The 14955-nt window shown below is 35.9% G+C and overlaps 1 protein-coding gene across 5 annotated transcripts in view; it reads left to right on the top strand.

The window, feature by feature from the left end:
- LOC131045580 (uncharacterized) overlaps positions 1 to 14955 on the top strand; it is a 114213-nt gene that overhangs the window by 47809 nt on the left and 51449 nt on the right. For all 5 annotated transcript variants that reach the window (XM_057979192.2, XM_057979194.2, XM_057979191.2 and 2 more), the window contains one exon: positions 9667 to 9758. In XM_057979192.2, the coding sequence (XP_057835175.2) occupies positions 9667 to 9758 (92 nt within the window). The remainder of the gene's footprint in view (positions 1 to 9666; positions 9759 to 14955) is intronic.

Genomic DNA, 14955 nt, shown 5'->3' with positions numbered 1-14955 from the left:
GGTTACAGGCACAATGGAGAAGTACAAGGGTAAAGTTTACACTACCAAAGTTATCTTCGGCACATTTGGTACCACAAGAAGCGCTTACAGTGGCCAGCCCTATGGGAGACGTTCGACCAGTAGGGGTGTTATTCCAAAAAATCAGTTAAGGGGAACCACCACCATAACGACGGGTAGCGTTACCATAGATCAGCTTGGTCGTAATTGCAGCAAACACCCTGGAAGGTAGTATGATGGATCAGGCAGTGACAAGAGAGGCTGTGTCAGGAAAAGACATAATGACAGGGCAAGGAATTGGTACGACAGGCTCTGGTTTTGGTATGACAGGATTTGGCTCTAGGACAGCAGACATTGGTATGGTACTAGTAGGTACTGGTACTGGTACGGTGCCAACATGTACTGGTATGGTGCTAGCAGGTACGGGGACGGTGCCAACAGATACTAGTACGATGCCAACAAGTACTGCTACGGTCCCAGCAGATACTGGTACGACCCCAACAGATACCAGTACGACTCTAGTAGGGAAGGAGATAGGGAATGTGCGGAGGACTGAGGATGATCTGGAGGTAGTGGCAGCATTGGATACTCTCATAGATGAAGATATAGACGCCTCGCTGGATGGATGGCTAGGGCAGTTTGCACTTGCCCCGCACCTTCCCCCTCCCCCTGCACCGCATAACATGGCCATTGGAGCGCGCATGACTCCAGATAGAGATATTACTATCCCAGACCTGGACGGAGAGAGATCCGCTGATCGAGAGCATCAAAACCCAGGGAGTGACAAGTAGAGCAGTGGACTGGAGGGAGCACTCGCAGGGCTCCACATCACCCCACCAGATTTGAGTGATCCAGCAGGCTCACTTGGACGATTTCTGGATGAGCTACAGGGGCTCTCCGATGTTGCACGCAGTATGGCACAACTTACTGGACAGATGGAGGCCGACAATTCAGCCAATGCTACATAGCTGTGTCACTTCATGACTGTGGGGTGTACGGATGAGTTCACATGCCACTTTGAGCAGCAAGGGTGGCCAGACCATAGTACGCTTGAGATGATTCAGAATTGGACCCACAGGCACCTGGTGGGAGGCACGGGTACCTTGGCCACCACCTTCTGCAGCATGGAGAAGGCCTTCCGGGAGGTGTACTTACAGATGCGGCAACACCAGGTGGAGCAAGAGGCTCAACAGATGTACATAACAGCACTAGAGAAGGAAGGCGAGAAGCAGGCATAGTTAGCTACAATGGAAAGGAACCTGAGGAAGGAGATGAAAATGAAGATGACCACCTATGAGGCCTGTTGCAACTTATAGGAGGAGGCACAGGCACTAGTAGCCCAAGTGGCAGAGCTCACCTTACAGCTAGAACAAAAAGATAAAAAGCTACTGGAAGCTGCTCACATGGTAAAGAAAGCACGAGAATGACAGCTGCTGGCAGAAAAGAACCTGAAACTTCACGCCGGACAACAACCTCCTCCTGCGGCCACTACAGGGACGCCTCCTCCCTCTTCTCGGTCCTAGCTATGTTTTATATAATTCAGCTTTTCTTGTCTGAGTTGTTTGGAAGACAACTTCTTTTTGGGGGGGCGCTAATGTTAGGGGTAAAGAACGTATGTTAGTAAGAATAATATTTATAAGTGTGTTATGTTTTGTTTATGTTTATGTTTGTCACCGAGAGGTTCCCGTCGGGTAGTTGGGAGTTGGTGACGGTTGGCAACTTGACCAACCGTCGGGTCTTTATATTGTTGGTTGGAACCTCAGCAGGGGAGATTATGTATGGACATTTTAGGACACTTGAATAAAGATATAACTCTTTTGGTCTAACTAGTATCATTGTCATTTATGCTGTGATGTATGACTGTTCTGTTACATGAATATTTGGTATGTGTGGAAAACACCGTGTTATCTGTTCATTCACCAACCATACATTTAGGACTAAACAATATCCATCTCATGAAGGAGTCACCACCTTTCACAAGAATGAGTCACCACTCTTTATCATTGCCCTTTTATTTTTAATTAAACAAATGTGCCAGCGCTACTTCCTATTCTAGTGTTATTGCCTTATTTAACTGATCGATCAATTGATTCATATTTTCTTCTTTTTTATTTATTTTCTTTGTATACTCCTATATCTCCAATTTTAGTGACCCTTCATATACCTTGTGACTTTTAGTTAATCATCACTTAGCCTTTGTTTGAGGGGAATCATAGGTGTTAGGAATAAATGCACCACATTATTAGAGGATCAACTCCTTAAGATAATCTGCCTGTTGCCACCTAGCATATTTTATGATCAACAGTGAATAATATCTCCAAGCCAGCAGAACTCGATGGTTGCAATTTTTAAGTTTAAATTTCCTTAGGCGGGGGCATGAAATTGTATATAATGATGCTCTAGGGGAAGATGTAATGAGGTTTTTATTTATATGCTTGACTTGATATTTAATCAATGGTGGAGATTAATTAGAAGAGTCAATGGATGAGAAAAATTGAGAAAGGGTAGGAGATTAGTGAATGGATTGGATTGATGGGGTGGGTTACTTGAAATAATTGATTAAATAAATAAATTTATTTAATTTGTAAGCATAGTTGGAAATAAAAATATTAATTTTATATATTTTGGAGGGAAAGAAGAATTAAATAAATTATTTTGAATTATTTAATTATGTTAAAAGTTTTAGCTAATTAAATACTTTTTTGAAAATTATTTAATTATAGTGGACCAATGGAAATAATGGGTGTATTAATTACATAATTAAATTTATTTAATTAATATTGGACAAAATTATAAATTAATTAAATAGTTAAAAATTATGTAATTAATATAGATATAAAAATAATTAAATAATCAAAGGATTATTTGATCATTATAGATGAAAAGCGAAAGTATTAGCTTAATTAAATAATTGAAAATATTTAATTAATATGGATAGAATAATTCATGAGAAAATGATGAAATGACAAGATGAAAATGCGTTAAATCTTTTTTAGGTGTCCACAAATATATAAGAAAATACAAACACGTAAATCCTTGTTTCACAACCGCAACTGTTTCAATTGGTACATTTTTTTCAATTTTAACATTTGCAGCTTCATCTTGCCCATAGGCCCTACATAGATCAAACTGAGCTTGATATATTCTGCTTTGTGGTAAATTCAATAAGTTACCCTCTTTTATGGACTTAGACACAACCAAAAAGTTCACGCAAATATCAGCTCCTTAGTTTTCTTCCTCAAGAATTTTTGCACAAAGTCTAGAGAAATTATGACCAAGCAACCCATAGCTAATTGAAGCTCTGGCAATTTCAGGTTCAAGTTTTGCTTGCTGATTACTAGATTTTGCACATAGCCATCGATAATCAATATTGCATTGTATTAATTCTAGATCTTGTGAGAATTTTTCCATAAATGAAACATGTTTTTAATTTGAGTAAAATCCCATAAATCACATAGCTAGTTTCAGATCTTACTTTGTGTCATATCTAGGAAAAAAATTTCATTCCACAAATATCTTTGTTGCTTCTGTGATTGATTCCATAAATTGCCTTCTTCTATACCTTATTTAGAGAAAAACTTCTCCCATTGCTTCCCATAGAAGGTATTACCTTAATGGAATGATGATTTTGGATTGTCCTCAAGGCCACAACAATGAAAGATCCCATATGCATTGCCCATCAAAGGAACTGCCCATGTAATGTCCCTACTTTCCTAGATGATCACTTAGATGCAGAGATTTGCCTATTATCCATCTCCGTAGGCAAATCCAGTGGATAGGAGATGTCAGTGCTGGCATGAGGGGACTTATACTTGGTAATTTGCGCTTGGATGACTTATTTTATGAGTACTTAATGTTATTTTATTATAAAGTCACTTTTTTTTGCTAAAAATAGAAAATTAATTAAAGTGACTTTATAAGGTGAAGTTATATAGTTAAAACAAAACATTAAAAAGTACCCCATGGCATGCACGCCTAGGCAACATTATGTTGTTTTAAAAAGGTGGTCTTTCATAATGATGAATAAGATCCTCAAAGGGGTCGAACTCTCTAGGAGAGAGTTTATATTTATAAACTTCAATGAAATAAAGCAATAGGATCCTAAATGGTACGATTCGGGTTAGGAGCCAATAAATTAACATGAGGTGATTTCATTTCATCATCTATCATTCATTTTTACATCAAGAAAATTGGTATTTGATCTCTAAAGATGATTTTCAGCAGCAGATCAGACTTCTCGGAACGAAAACTCCTCGGAGATGGGTGAATTGGACGGAACCCCAGTTCATAGTTGATTGAATTCATACAGGGCTTCTATTGGTGCTTCAAAAGATATTACTTTCAGTAGATATCAGGGATTATATTGCATATCTGAAGGGTTTGGAACCCCTTCAAGGAAGCCGTACCACTCTTAGGGCCAGCCGTACCGATTCCCTAGCTGGCCGTACCATTTAGCAGGCCACAGGTTGCTCAACTTGGCCATACCATTTAGAAAAGGGTTCGAAATTCATGCAAACTTCATGATCAGCACCCTCCAGCAATGATTTGGTGATTCCAACAAGCTATAGGAGTCATTTGTGGTTAAGATTGATCATTCATTGAGGAAAATTCAGTTAGAGTCAATAATCTTGCCTGCAAGCCAAGCGTGGGACTGAGCAATTCCACTATTTCTTTCAGTATTTGTTTTTGAAAAGTTGTTATCTTGTTGTTATTAAAAATCAGAACTCAGAAATTTATATCAGTCAATTATAGTTTTACAATTTCGATCCAAAACGGTGTTCATTGGCATATGTCTCATGTGTAAAACCCCATTCAAGCATTGGCAGCAAAACCAAAACCAAAACAAAAATACTTGAAAAACTACCTCAAATCCTTAATTCAGCAGCATAAAAAATTAGAAAAATTACATCAGATTTGAGTGGGGATCTTTCATCCCAAATGCAATGACGACCAGGAAGCATTAGTAAAGGACTATTGTTGTTGGGCCATGATTTATTGCCCTGCTTTACATGGACTACTACAACCATAGATTTGGAACCTATCTGCATTCCACCGGCAAGTTTTGAATCATATACAAATTACTCATTGCCAAGTTGCCAATTGATACTCCACTTACCATTTCACTTGAAATAGTAATTGAAGTAATACGAGTCTGTTTAACTTGCCTTTGTGTTGTACCTTCATTCTGAACTTCATGACACACTTCATCAGTTCATCTTATGCCTTTTCTGTACTATGTCTGCTTTTTTGTTATAATTTGAATCAGAGGAGTACTTAAACCTCAATCTGCCACTTGTCATTTTTTTGTTCTTAATAGACTTCATCTTTTATGTTGCTACCAAGGTGTGACATATGTTTCTGCTCTCGACGATAGTGACAGTTTCTAGGCCATCCATTTGACTTTGCCTCATCCTTATTTAAACATTTTCTTTATATGTTTTTCAGTTTCCCAGTCTTTAGCTTCCTTAGATTCTTCCATATAAATTTCCTATACCATGGGCTTCCAAAGGAATACACACATTTATGAATCAATTAGAAACCTGTCTTTCTATAAATCCTGACTGCATTGCTAGTATAATTGTATTGGAATCTGGGGATATGGGTGAAATTGCTCAAACAAACAAGCTCATAAGATAGAAACTTATTTCTTTGGAAAACCTTTTTATGGCCTCCACACATGCTGAATCATACCAAGTTGCTGAAGAGCTTGATGTTGCTGATCTTTGCACTGCAGATGAGGAGTTTCACCTCTGCAACTTTCTAACAACTCTTCCTCGCCCAAACTTTTGCTCTGTACTCAAGTTTGACCTGTAACTACATCTCTCAAGTATTGGAACTGTTTGGAAATTGTTTGGTGTGCAAGAGAAGTGTATGCCTCTATGGCTCCAACCTTCGTAACACCTTTGGGTGATGAGATGGAAATTTCCATTTGATGGTAGTATTGACTATATTTTCTTTTCAGCTTGATGCATGGGATAGTCAAGCCTTTGTTGGCACTCACATTGAACCTTGAGAAGTGCTCCACTCTTGATCTTCTCTTAGCCACAAGGCCCTCATCAATAAAACTGTGAGTAGCACCTCTCACAATGAGTGCAACGTTCTGCTTCTGGATAACACTTCATGAACCCTAGATGGGTGATATTATGGTTCTTTCACAAGAGCTGCATGTGTACCTTTGCTAGTGTTGATATTATCCACTGCCAACTACTTAGGTTCAAGCACAACAATCTACTCCTCATCGTAATGCTCAAGAAAGTTTAAAAATGTGTGGGTGAAATTTTCAATCGTTTGCACAAGTTTGTGCCCTTGACTAATCGAATGGTGGTGCCACCAGTCATAGGCAACACCCTACAAATGCAATGTATCAAACTGCATGCCATCCTATTTCTCCATAGGCATGAGTGTGTTATTTCTATAACTTTTGTAACCATGCTTGAGTGGATATTTTGTCGGTACCATCGAAAGTAAGAGCATTAGGTTTATACTATAGTGTTGCGAATCTCCCTTGTCATTTTGATTGCTACCATGGGCTCTACCTCCCTAATACTTCTTCTTAAATATCTCCAAGAAAATGCCATTGCCCTAAAGTCCTCTGATACTCCCTTAAGTGTGTCTAATGCCTCTGAAGTAGTTGTCTCAAAATTTGATTTTGCATTTGTTTGTATTAACTTGGGCTTAATGGGTTTAAGTGTTTTAGAATGGAAACCATTTGACCAACTGCTGGTCATGTAAAGTTGAGCTTTTCCTTTTCTGAAATGTATTAATAGGAATAAGTTTTGGGTTTCAGAAGGAATGACAATAGGAATGTTACTTTAAACCCATAACATCTGTGACATTAGCTTTGTCATTCTCTCTTGACCTCTTTGAATCTTGATTAGGGTATTTTGAGACAGATTTGCTTTTTCCTTATTTGTCAAAGTTCCCTTGTTTTCACTCATAGGCCTGCAGGAAATCATCTCTGGTACAAGGGTGATGGCCTCTGTCTAATTTTTTTAATTTTTTTTTAAATGAAAATGATGCTAGGAAGTAAAGAACAGTGCACTGCATAAACAAAGCAAACCCTAATAATAATACTGGCGTTGTATTTTATTGGTAAAACCTGCTAGAATACACCACTAGATAAATAATAATATCTGCTAGAATACATGAACAAAATAATAATAATGTGAGTGTAATTAAAAACCAAGCACATGGCTGGAGATTTTTCCTGTATCAAAATTGATGGTGTTCCAGCTGCTCACAAATCAGTTTGCCAATAGGAATGAGAACGCTTTCAGCTCAATGCAGTCCCTGGATGAGATTGCCAACAAGAAACTAGAAGAGTTTTCTCCCTTGATCAATGAATCCCAAGGGCTTCTGTCCCTAAATTGCTAGATGAGCTTTGCTTGCTGTAGTTGCCTCTTCTAGATCTAAAAAATGTGAAACGAGCATATAATGAATTCCTCAATGTTGGCCAGTCTTTATTTATTCATTGGTATGCTCTAAACCCTAGACACCTAGTCTTAGTGTCAAATAAGAAAGATTATTATTATTTTTGGATATGACATTAACATCACTTAATAATCAATTACCACAAAACATGGCAGTAATGTAATGACATTAAATTACTCAAGTAGCCAATAAACCTTGACCCCTCATTTGTAAAACAACCATAGCTTAAGAATTGATTGCTAGAAAGACCTGGAAAATGAAGAGCACACAGTTATACTGAGAAGGGGGGGGGGGTGTTGAATCAGTATAACAACAAATTTCACCAACTTAAACTTTTTCAACTTCAATTACATGTATATAACTTATCTTATAAACATATTCATTGCTGATCAACATTCACATCTAATATAACTATTATGAACAAAATAGAACCCAAGATATACACGTGGAAACCCTTATGGGAGAAAACCACGGTAAATCAATACTTACATATTTTTCATCTTTTACAATATTTGTAGGCACCAACCCCTAACTCTGTTTGTGAGCACCAACCGACTGGAAGCACCAACTCCCAAATCTGATTTTGTGAGCAGCTACCCACTGGAAGCACCAACTCCCAAATCTGATTTCGTGAGCACCAACTCCCACTTCTGAATTTTGTGAGCACCAACCCACTTCACATATATCTGATTTTCCACCTTTACAATGTTGCTGTACCAACTGATGATGCATTACTATGAATTTCTTATACAAGTCTGCTATATTGTCTTCTATTCTGTGTTAGACGCTGTCATAAAAAACACGTCAACAGGGCCAAACAAAAAGACGCGAAATCGCGTCGCCTTGTGTTGGGTTGCAGAAAAAATGGTGCGCTATAGAAAAGAAATGTCCTCCATGAATAAAAAATAAAAATTTAGACCTGAAGATCCCACGATCTGGAAATTCGATTTTTTTCTCAGAAAAAGAACGAAAATTTTGTTTCAAATTCTAAAAATTGCATTCGAAACTTTTGAAACAAAATTTTTATATCCGCTCTGATACCATATTACGTTTAGTAATTAGTAAAAAATTAGATTGTATTAACAAATGATCAGAAAGATCATTATATAGAATTACAACAACGATGTTTCTAAAAAGAAACAATTGTAAAATAGAAAGAAACTAAAATTACAATATTTACATAATTGACCATTAAACAATAATAAAGAATATTATTCTAATATTGGAGGCACTCCATCCTCCTCGATCAAGCCTAGGAGCACTAATCACCCTCCCAACCCATGAGGCTTAACCCCCGATGAATGGCATGCTTGATAACAGTATGAAGACTATTTCCCTCCACCAAGCCCAAGAGCACACATATGTCTTCACCTCTCATGAACTCAAAAGGTTGATCGACCTTCTTGTTTGCAACCATTTCTACCCAATACAGAATAGATTAATTATATGAATATGTCATCACATGTTTATCAAATAGAAATACAATTAATTTTACTTAAATTGGGAGTGACCAGTAATATTGGGGTTTGTTGTTTAGGATAAATTAATGAGTTTGAAACATAAAATGAGTCATTAATACAATTGTGTTCACATTAATATAATTAAGGATTTATAAGGCACTGATTTTAATTATTTAAGATCAGAAGTTAAATAACTAAACTTTTTTTAATAAATACTTGTCTGAGGACATTATAATTTCCAACTTATGAGGTTACTCTACTTCCTCAATACTGCCCAGAATTTTGATTGGAATCACATGTTGGAAATCTCTCAAAATCGTCCCACTTTGTGCAAAACACCACTCTGATATCAATTATATGCTTGAAAGATATTAAAATAAGAAAACCACATCAACTGCTATAAACTCCAATGGAAGTATAGTGGGAGCACTCCCCTACCCCACAATCAAATTTACATGGAAAGGATACAAAAAACAAGAAATTTTAAATATTTTGAGACTAGACCTCCTAATGAGACAAATGAAATAACATTTTATATTTTTTAGCTGGCTACGTGGCCGACTAGAAAATACAATGTTCTGCAAGAAGCATGACTTTTTGTGATTAGTTAGTTAAATGATAATTAATAATCTTGTTAGGGGTGCTATGTTATGATTTTATCAATTCTTTTTGGTTTTCTGTTGACTTCTTTGCCAGTATTAGTTTCCAGGGAAATATTTGGTTCCTCTTTGGACATGTGTTATATCTAATAAGTACATTTTCATCTGATTTTTTGCAGGCACCTATCCGCCTCAAGTAAAAGTATATGAATTGCAACAGTTATCGTTGAAATTTGAGCGACATTTGGTTGCAGAAATTATTGATTTCCAGGTTTTTCTTCCATGCTTATCATATTAATACAAATTTGCAGTTTTATATCTGTTTGTACTTTTTAATTATTTGGAAAATTTGTCACATTCTTGATTGAATTCAAATTCTAACATATTACTGTGCACACAAGGGTTTTCATCATTGTTATGCTAATGTTTAATGAACTTGAATTTGGCAAGATCATTTCACAAATTCTATCTGCAACAATATCATGATAATGCAACTGGCTTTCATTGATTATGGAAGCTAGCCTATGAGAGAACAAGGCTTGGAAGGGAGTGAGACAAAATTATTATCTAAAAGTAAATCTGGATTGCACATAAAAATGAGTAAGGATAGTTTTAATGAATATGAAAAAGTAGTAAGAAAATTTCAACAATGTAATCTGACTTAGGAAAATGTGGCAGGAAGATTCTAACCCAAGCTGCATAACATGACAAGTTTTAGACAAGTTCTTTCTTTAAAGTTTTTTTTCCAATAGTGTTTTTCAAATGTTTATTATGAAAACTGATGCATATAAAGAAACCAAACAACACGAGAGATGTTGAACGAGAGAAAAATTTCTTGTATGTATAATGAAAGAGCAATATTGATTTTATAGGAAAGCAACAACATAAACCCTAACCATAAAACACTTAAGTGAACATTATGTCGTGTTCATATTATTTGATAGGGTAAAACAAAGTCATAAAGTGACTTTACTACTAATCCTATCACTAAGTCTAGTATAATTTATATTATATTACAAACACTAACATCCTCCCTTAGCGGTGATTCCAGAAAATGTAACCAAGCTTATCTTTAAATTTTACAAATTCATTTGGGCCAAGAGGGTTGGTGAGAATATCAGTGATCTTGAGTTGGACATTGTTGCAACTCAACTTCTCCATCATCTACAGGTTGTTGAATAACATGAGGCTTGGTGAGAATATTTGTGATCTTGGGTTGGACATTGTTGCAACTCCATCTTCTATGAGTTGTTGGATGACAACATACATTTAACATGTTTTGTTTGCTCATTAATGTTGGGATTCTTTGCCAGCTTGAGAATTCCCTGGTCATCACAGGAAAAAATATTGTGGGCTCATTTTGGTGAACTTGTAAGTCTGCCAGCGCACTTCTAAGCCAAACTGCTTCACGGACCTCTTTTACTGCTGATATATATTTTGTTTCTTTAGTGGAAAGTAAAGTGCATGTTGTTTCATTTTGATTCAAGAAACTGCTCCTATTTCAAGACTGAACGCATAACCTGATATAGATTTCCTATCATCAATGGATCTTGCCCAATTCGAGTCTGAAAATCCACATAGGCATTTATTCTTATCTTTACCTTACATAATACAAAAATTTGGTGTTCCCTTAACATATCTTAGCACTCTTTTTTGTTGTCCAATGTTTTGTTTTTGGAGTTGTCATAAATTGAGAGATATAAGTTGACTGTATAGCTCAAGTAAGACCTAGCAGCTATAAGATAAATCAAATTGGCTACTAGTATTGTGTAGACCGTAGACTAATTCATTTACAGCCTTTGAATTAGTCTTGGTTGTAAGTTTCAGTCTTATCTCCATAGGTGTAGATGAAATTTTGCAATCTGCCATCCTGATATATATTGTTTGTGAAGCACAAATATGCATGTCTATTTGCCAAATTTCTATGCCAAAGTATTAATGCAAGATGCTTTCCTTCTATCATGTTAACAATTCAACATAGATCTGATTTTACCTTTGTTATTGCTTCAACTGTTTTACCTGGGCCGTAATGGTGATGTCATATATACATATCACCAGAATCACTTTATAACAATCAAATCATTTGACACAGAAGTTGGAACCCCTATTCTGGAAATATTATTGATTACATTGATGATTACAAAAGGAGATGAAAACTCCTTATATAGAGTTTACAAGATGATCTTTTCATAAGGGAAACAATCGAGAATAGAAACACGAAAGATAGAATGGAAACTAAACGACTATTTAAGATGACGATTATAGAACCATTACATTATTATTTTAATACCCTCCCTTAATGGTCATCCTACTAACTACCCTACAAAAGATGTGACATAATCAGCAGGTCATTTGGCCACAAATGCATAGAAGGCTGCCCCCTTCTCAGAACGCTGTGCGACATGAGCCTGCTAAGACCCTCCCTAGTTCTGCAGGACTTTTTGATATGACCAAGCTTATGTAATGTCCCCAATTTTTAAGGTGACATTTAATTAAATTGATTTTTGCGAACTATGGTTTGAGGGGAGTTAAGAATAAATATGTGGCTAAGTCTCAATTTCACTAATTTTATTAACAAATTTTTAATCTTGTACAATGATGGAGGGAAGCAAAATTTTTCCAAGAACTATGGTTAAAAGCATGCCAATGTTGCAGAATGTAAGGAAAGGATTAAATCTTTGCACTTATGGCAAGGGATAAAATAGACATTAGGAGGCAATCTCATCATTTTACATTTGGTATATAAATTATGTTGCTAATGTACGTTCTATTGACTCTCTGATTTTTAGTGATAAGGAGAAATACTAGGTATGAAGGAAAAGGAAATACACAAATAAATTTATCAAGTAAAGAGTTGTCCCTTTCATGTCTACTATGTTCATAAATGGGATGAGGAGTATCAAGTAAAGATTTAATCCTTGAATATTTTTGCAACATTGGCATGCTTTTAAGTTTTAAGACCCTTGAATATTTTTCTCATTCCTTAACTATTTCATATCTTTCAGTTACTAGAGTCAGTTCTCTTATTGCTGCATTTTGTTTCCACTGTCATTCATTGTAACAAATCTACCCTTGCTGTTGTAGCTTGCTATGAAAGCAATATTTGAACCCTTATTTACACTGCTGCCACCAAATTGTTTTTTACACTTGTCTCATTGCAAGAGATTGGTGCACAGCTCTTCAAACTTTAGGTCAACAGTAATATTTAGGCTAACAAATTTACCCTTGCTATTGTAGCTTGCTATGAAAGCAATATTTGAACCCTCATTTCCACTGCTGCCACCAAATTGTTTTTTTACACTTGCCTCATTGCAAGAGATTGGTGCACAACTCTATAACTTTAGGTCAACAGTAATATGTAGGGTCTCAATAAAATGCACAAATGACAGTTTTTGGCTTTTGAGAGTGATTACCACCATGTTTTCTTGCATTTTCTGCCTGATAGCATTTGATTGTTCCCTAATATCTTTGATAGTTACCAGATAGTCTTATAAAGATTTATTTTCATCCATTATTATTGAAAACAACAAATCTACAAGGAAAAAGACTCTCTACTTTTGTTGTAAGTTTATGCAGATCTTTCAATTGATTCGAAATGCTGGCTGCATTTACATTTGTTTTCACTTTTGGTGGCATTTATGCAGTCATAAATAGCTTGATTAGCATAATAGCTTCTTTATTTTGTTCATCAAAGTTGTTTTGATCTTTTCCAGTTGTTGTAGGCCAGTTTTTTTGGCCCCAAAACAAGCTGATCTAAACATTTGTATTAAAAATGGGCTAGCAACCTCTATTTCCAGGTATTATGGTTCTTGGAAAATTTTTGCTTCCCTCCATCATCGTACAAGATTAAAAATTTGTTAATAAAATTAGTGAAATTGAGACTTAGCCACATATTTATTCTTAACTCCCCTCAAACCATAGTTCGCAAAAAGCAGACTCAGAGCCAAAATTTATTAACTTGGAGAGCACTCAGGAAAAACTCGACAAGAATTGACACCTTAAAAAACACTTAATTTTTGAATAAAAAACATAATTTTTTGAAAATATAAAATGTTATGCAAAATATAGCTACAAAATGTATCAAATTAGTTTGGTGGGGATCAAGGGCTAGCACCCCTCATGAGGGTCCAGTGCCACCATTTTCATAATTTTTTTAAAGGCAAAAAACAATGCTTATAAAGACAATAAAATATTTTTTCACAGTATCTAACCTACGTCTTTCCCTCAATTTTGACATGTTGCTGGCACAATGAGTTAAATGGCAAAACTTGATGTTTTTTATAATTCTTGGTGAGTACTCGCCAAAAACGCGGAGAGTAAACCTCACTGAAACTCACAGAGCTAAAAAAAAGGGCGAGTACTTGGCAACTCGCTGAGTATGTAAACTAAACTATGACTCAAACTACAAATATTGGAAGAAAAATAGAGAAATACCTGTCCAAAATTTTTGGATCTGATTTTTTTTGTGTGATCTTTCAGACTAGACAGAAGTTGCAAAAGGAGTTTGTTTTTTTGTTTGTTTGTTTTGTTGATTATTCAGATGGAAACAATAATAAATAACAGCAAATACACATTTTGAAACAATGTAAATATCATTTAATATTATAGTAGAAAATTCCAGACTTAGATGCCGATCAAAAGAATGGTTTTTTGTCCAATAAAACAGCAACCTAGATTGATAAATACACCTAGATATCTAAATCACTCAGAAAAAGATGTTGACTTGTACCCACTGCTTTAATGAAATCAGATTTGTGAATTCCCTAGATCTGGGTGCCACACCTTCAACTTTGAGTGCCAAATGCCAATGGAATGATGTCTGCAGCCCCTAACTACCACAAATAGGTCTGATATAAACCCTTTTAAGTCTGTACAAACAGCTTCAACAAGTCTGCAACATCCCTGTTAATGGAAGATGCAATTATTCTGATAAACCCCCGTGTTGCCTATATGATAAACACCTCAAATCTCTCAGACTTTATCTGTCAACAGCGTAGAAGATGCCACCAGCCATGGTTTTCGTCCTCACTAACCCAGAAGAAAGACTCCAGAAAAGCTACAGCAAAAAACTCCAAACATGAATAACCTGAATAAATGATCAAAGCTCCAAAAATGCCCTCTAATAGGGCAACACTTTCAGCCATTCCCACGCCCTATTGAGGGACAAGCATATTATTTTTTAATTTATTAAAACCCTTATGACTCCCCTGATTTGGATGCTACCTCTAGTTTTCCTTATTTTTAATTTATTAAAAACTTTATAACTCTTGGGTTGGGTGCCAACTACTAGGAGTCCCCCTTTTAGAACAACTTTATGTTGATGGGACGGTAATGTCCCTTGATGGCTCTCTAATGATTTTTGGCCTATTATTGTTCAAATTCTGTTGTAAACTTGTTTGCACAAAAGGGTCAATTGTGTCTATTTTTTAAAGGCCTTGATTGAAACAATATAAGTAAAAGAACAAGTC

This window comes from Cryptomeria japonica, chromosome 10, assembly GCF_030272615.1.
Source record: "Cryptomeria japonica chromosome 10, Sugi_1.0, whole genome shotgun sequence".
Classification (NCBI taxonomy): domain Eukaryota; kingdom Viridiplantae; phylum Streptophyta; class Pinopsida; order Cupressales; family Cupressaceae; genus Cryptomeria; species Cryptomeria japonica.
Note: the sequence above shows the minus strand (reverse complement) of the source record. Positions and strands in the feature narration are given on the sequence as shown.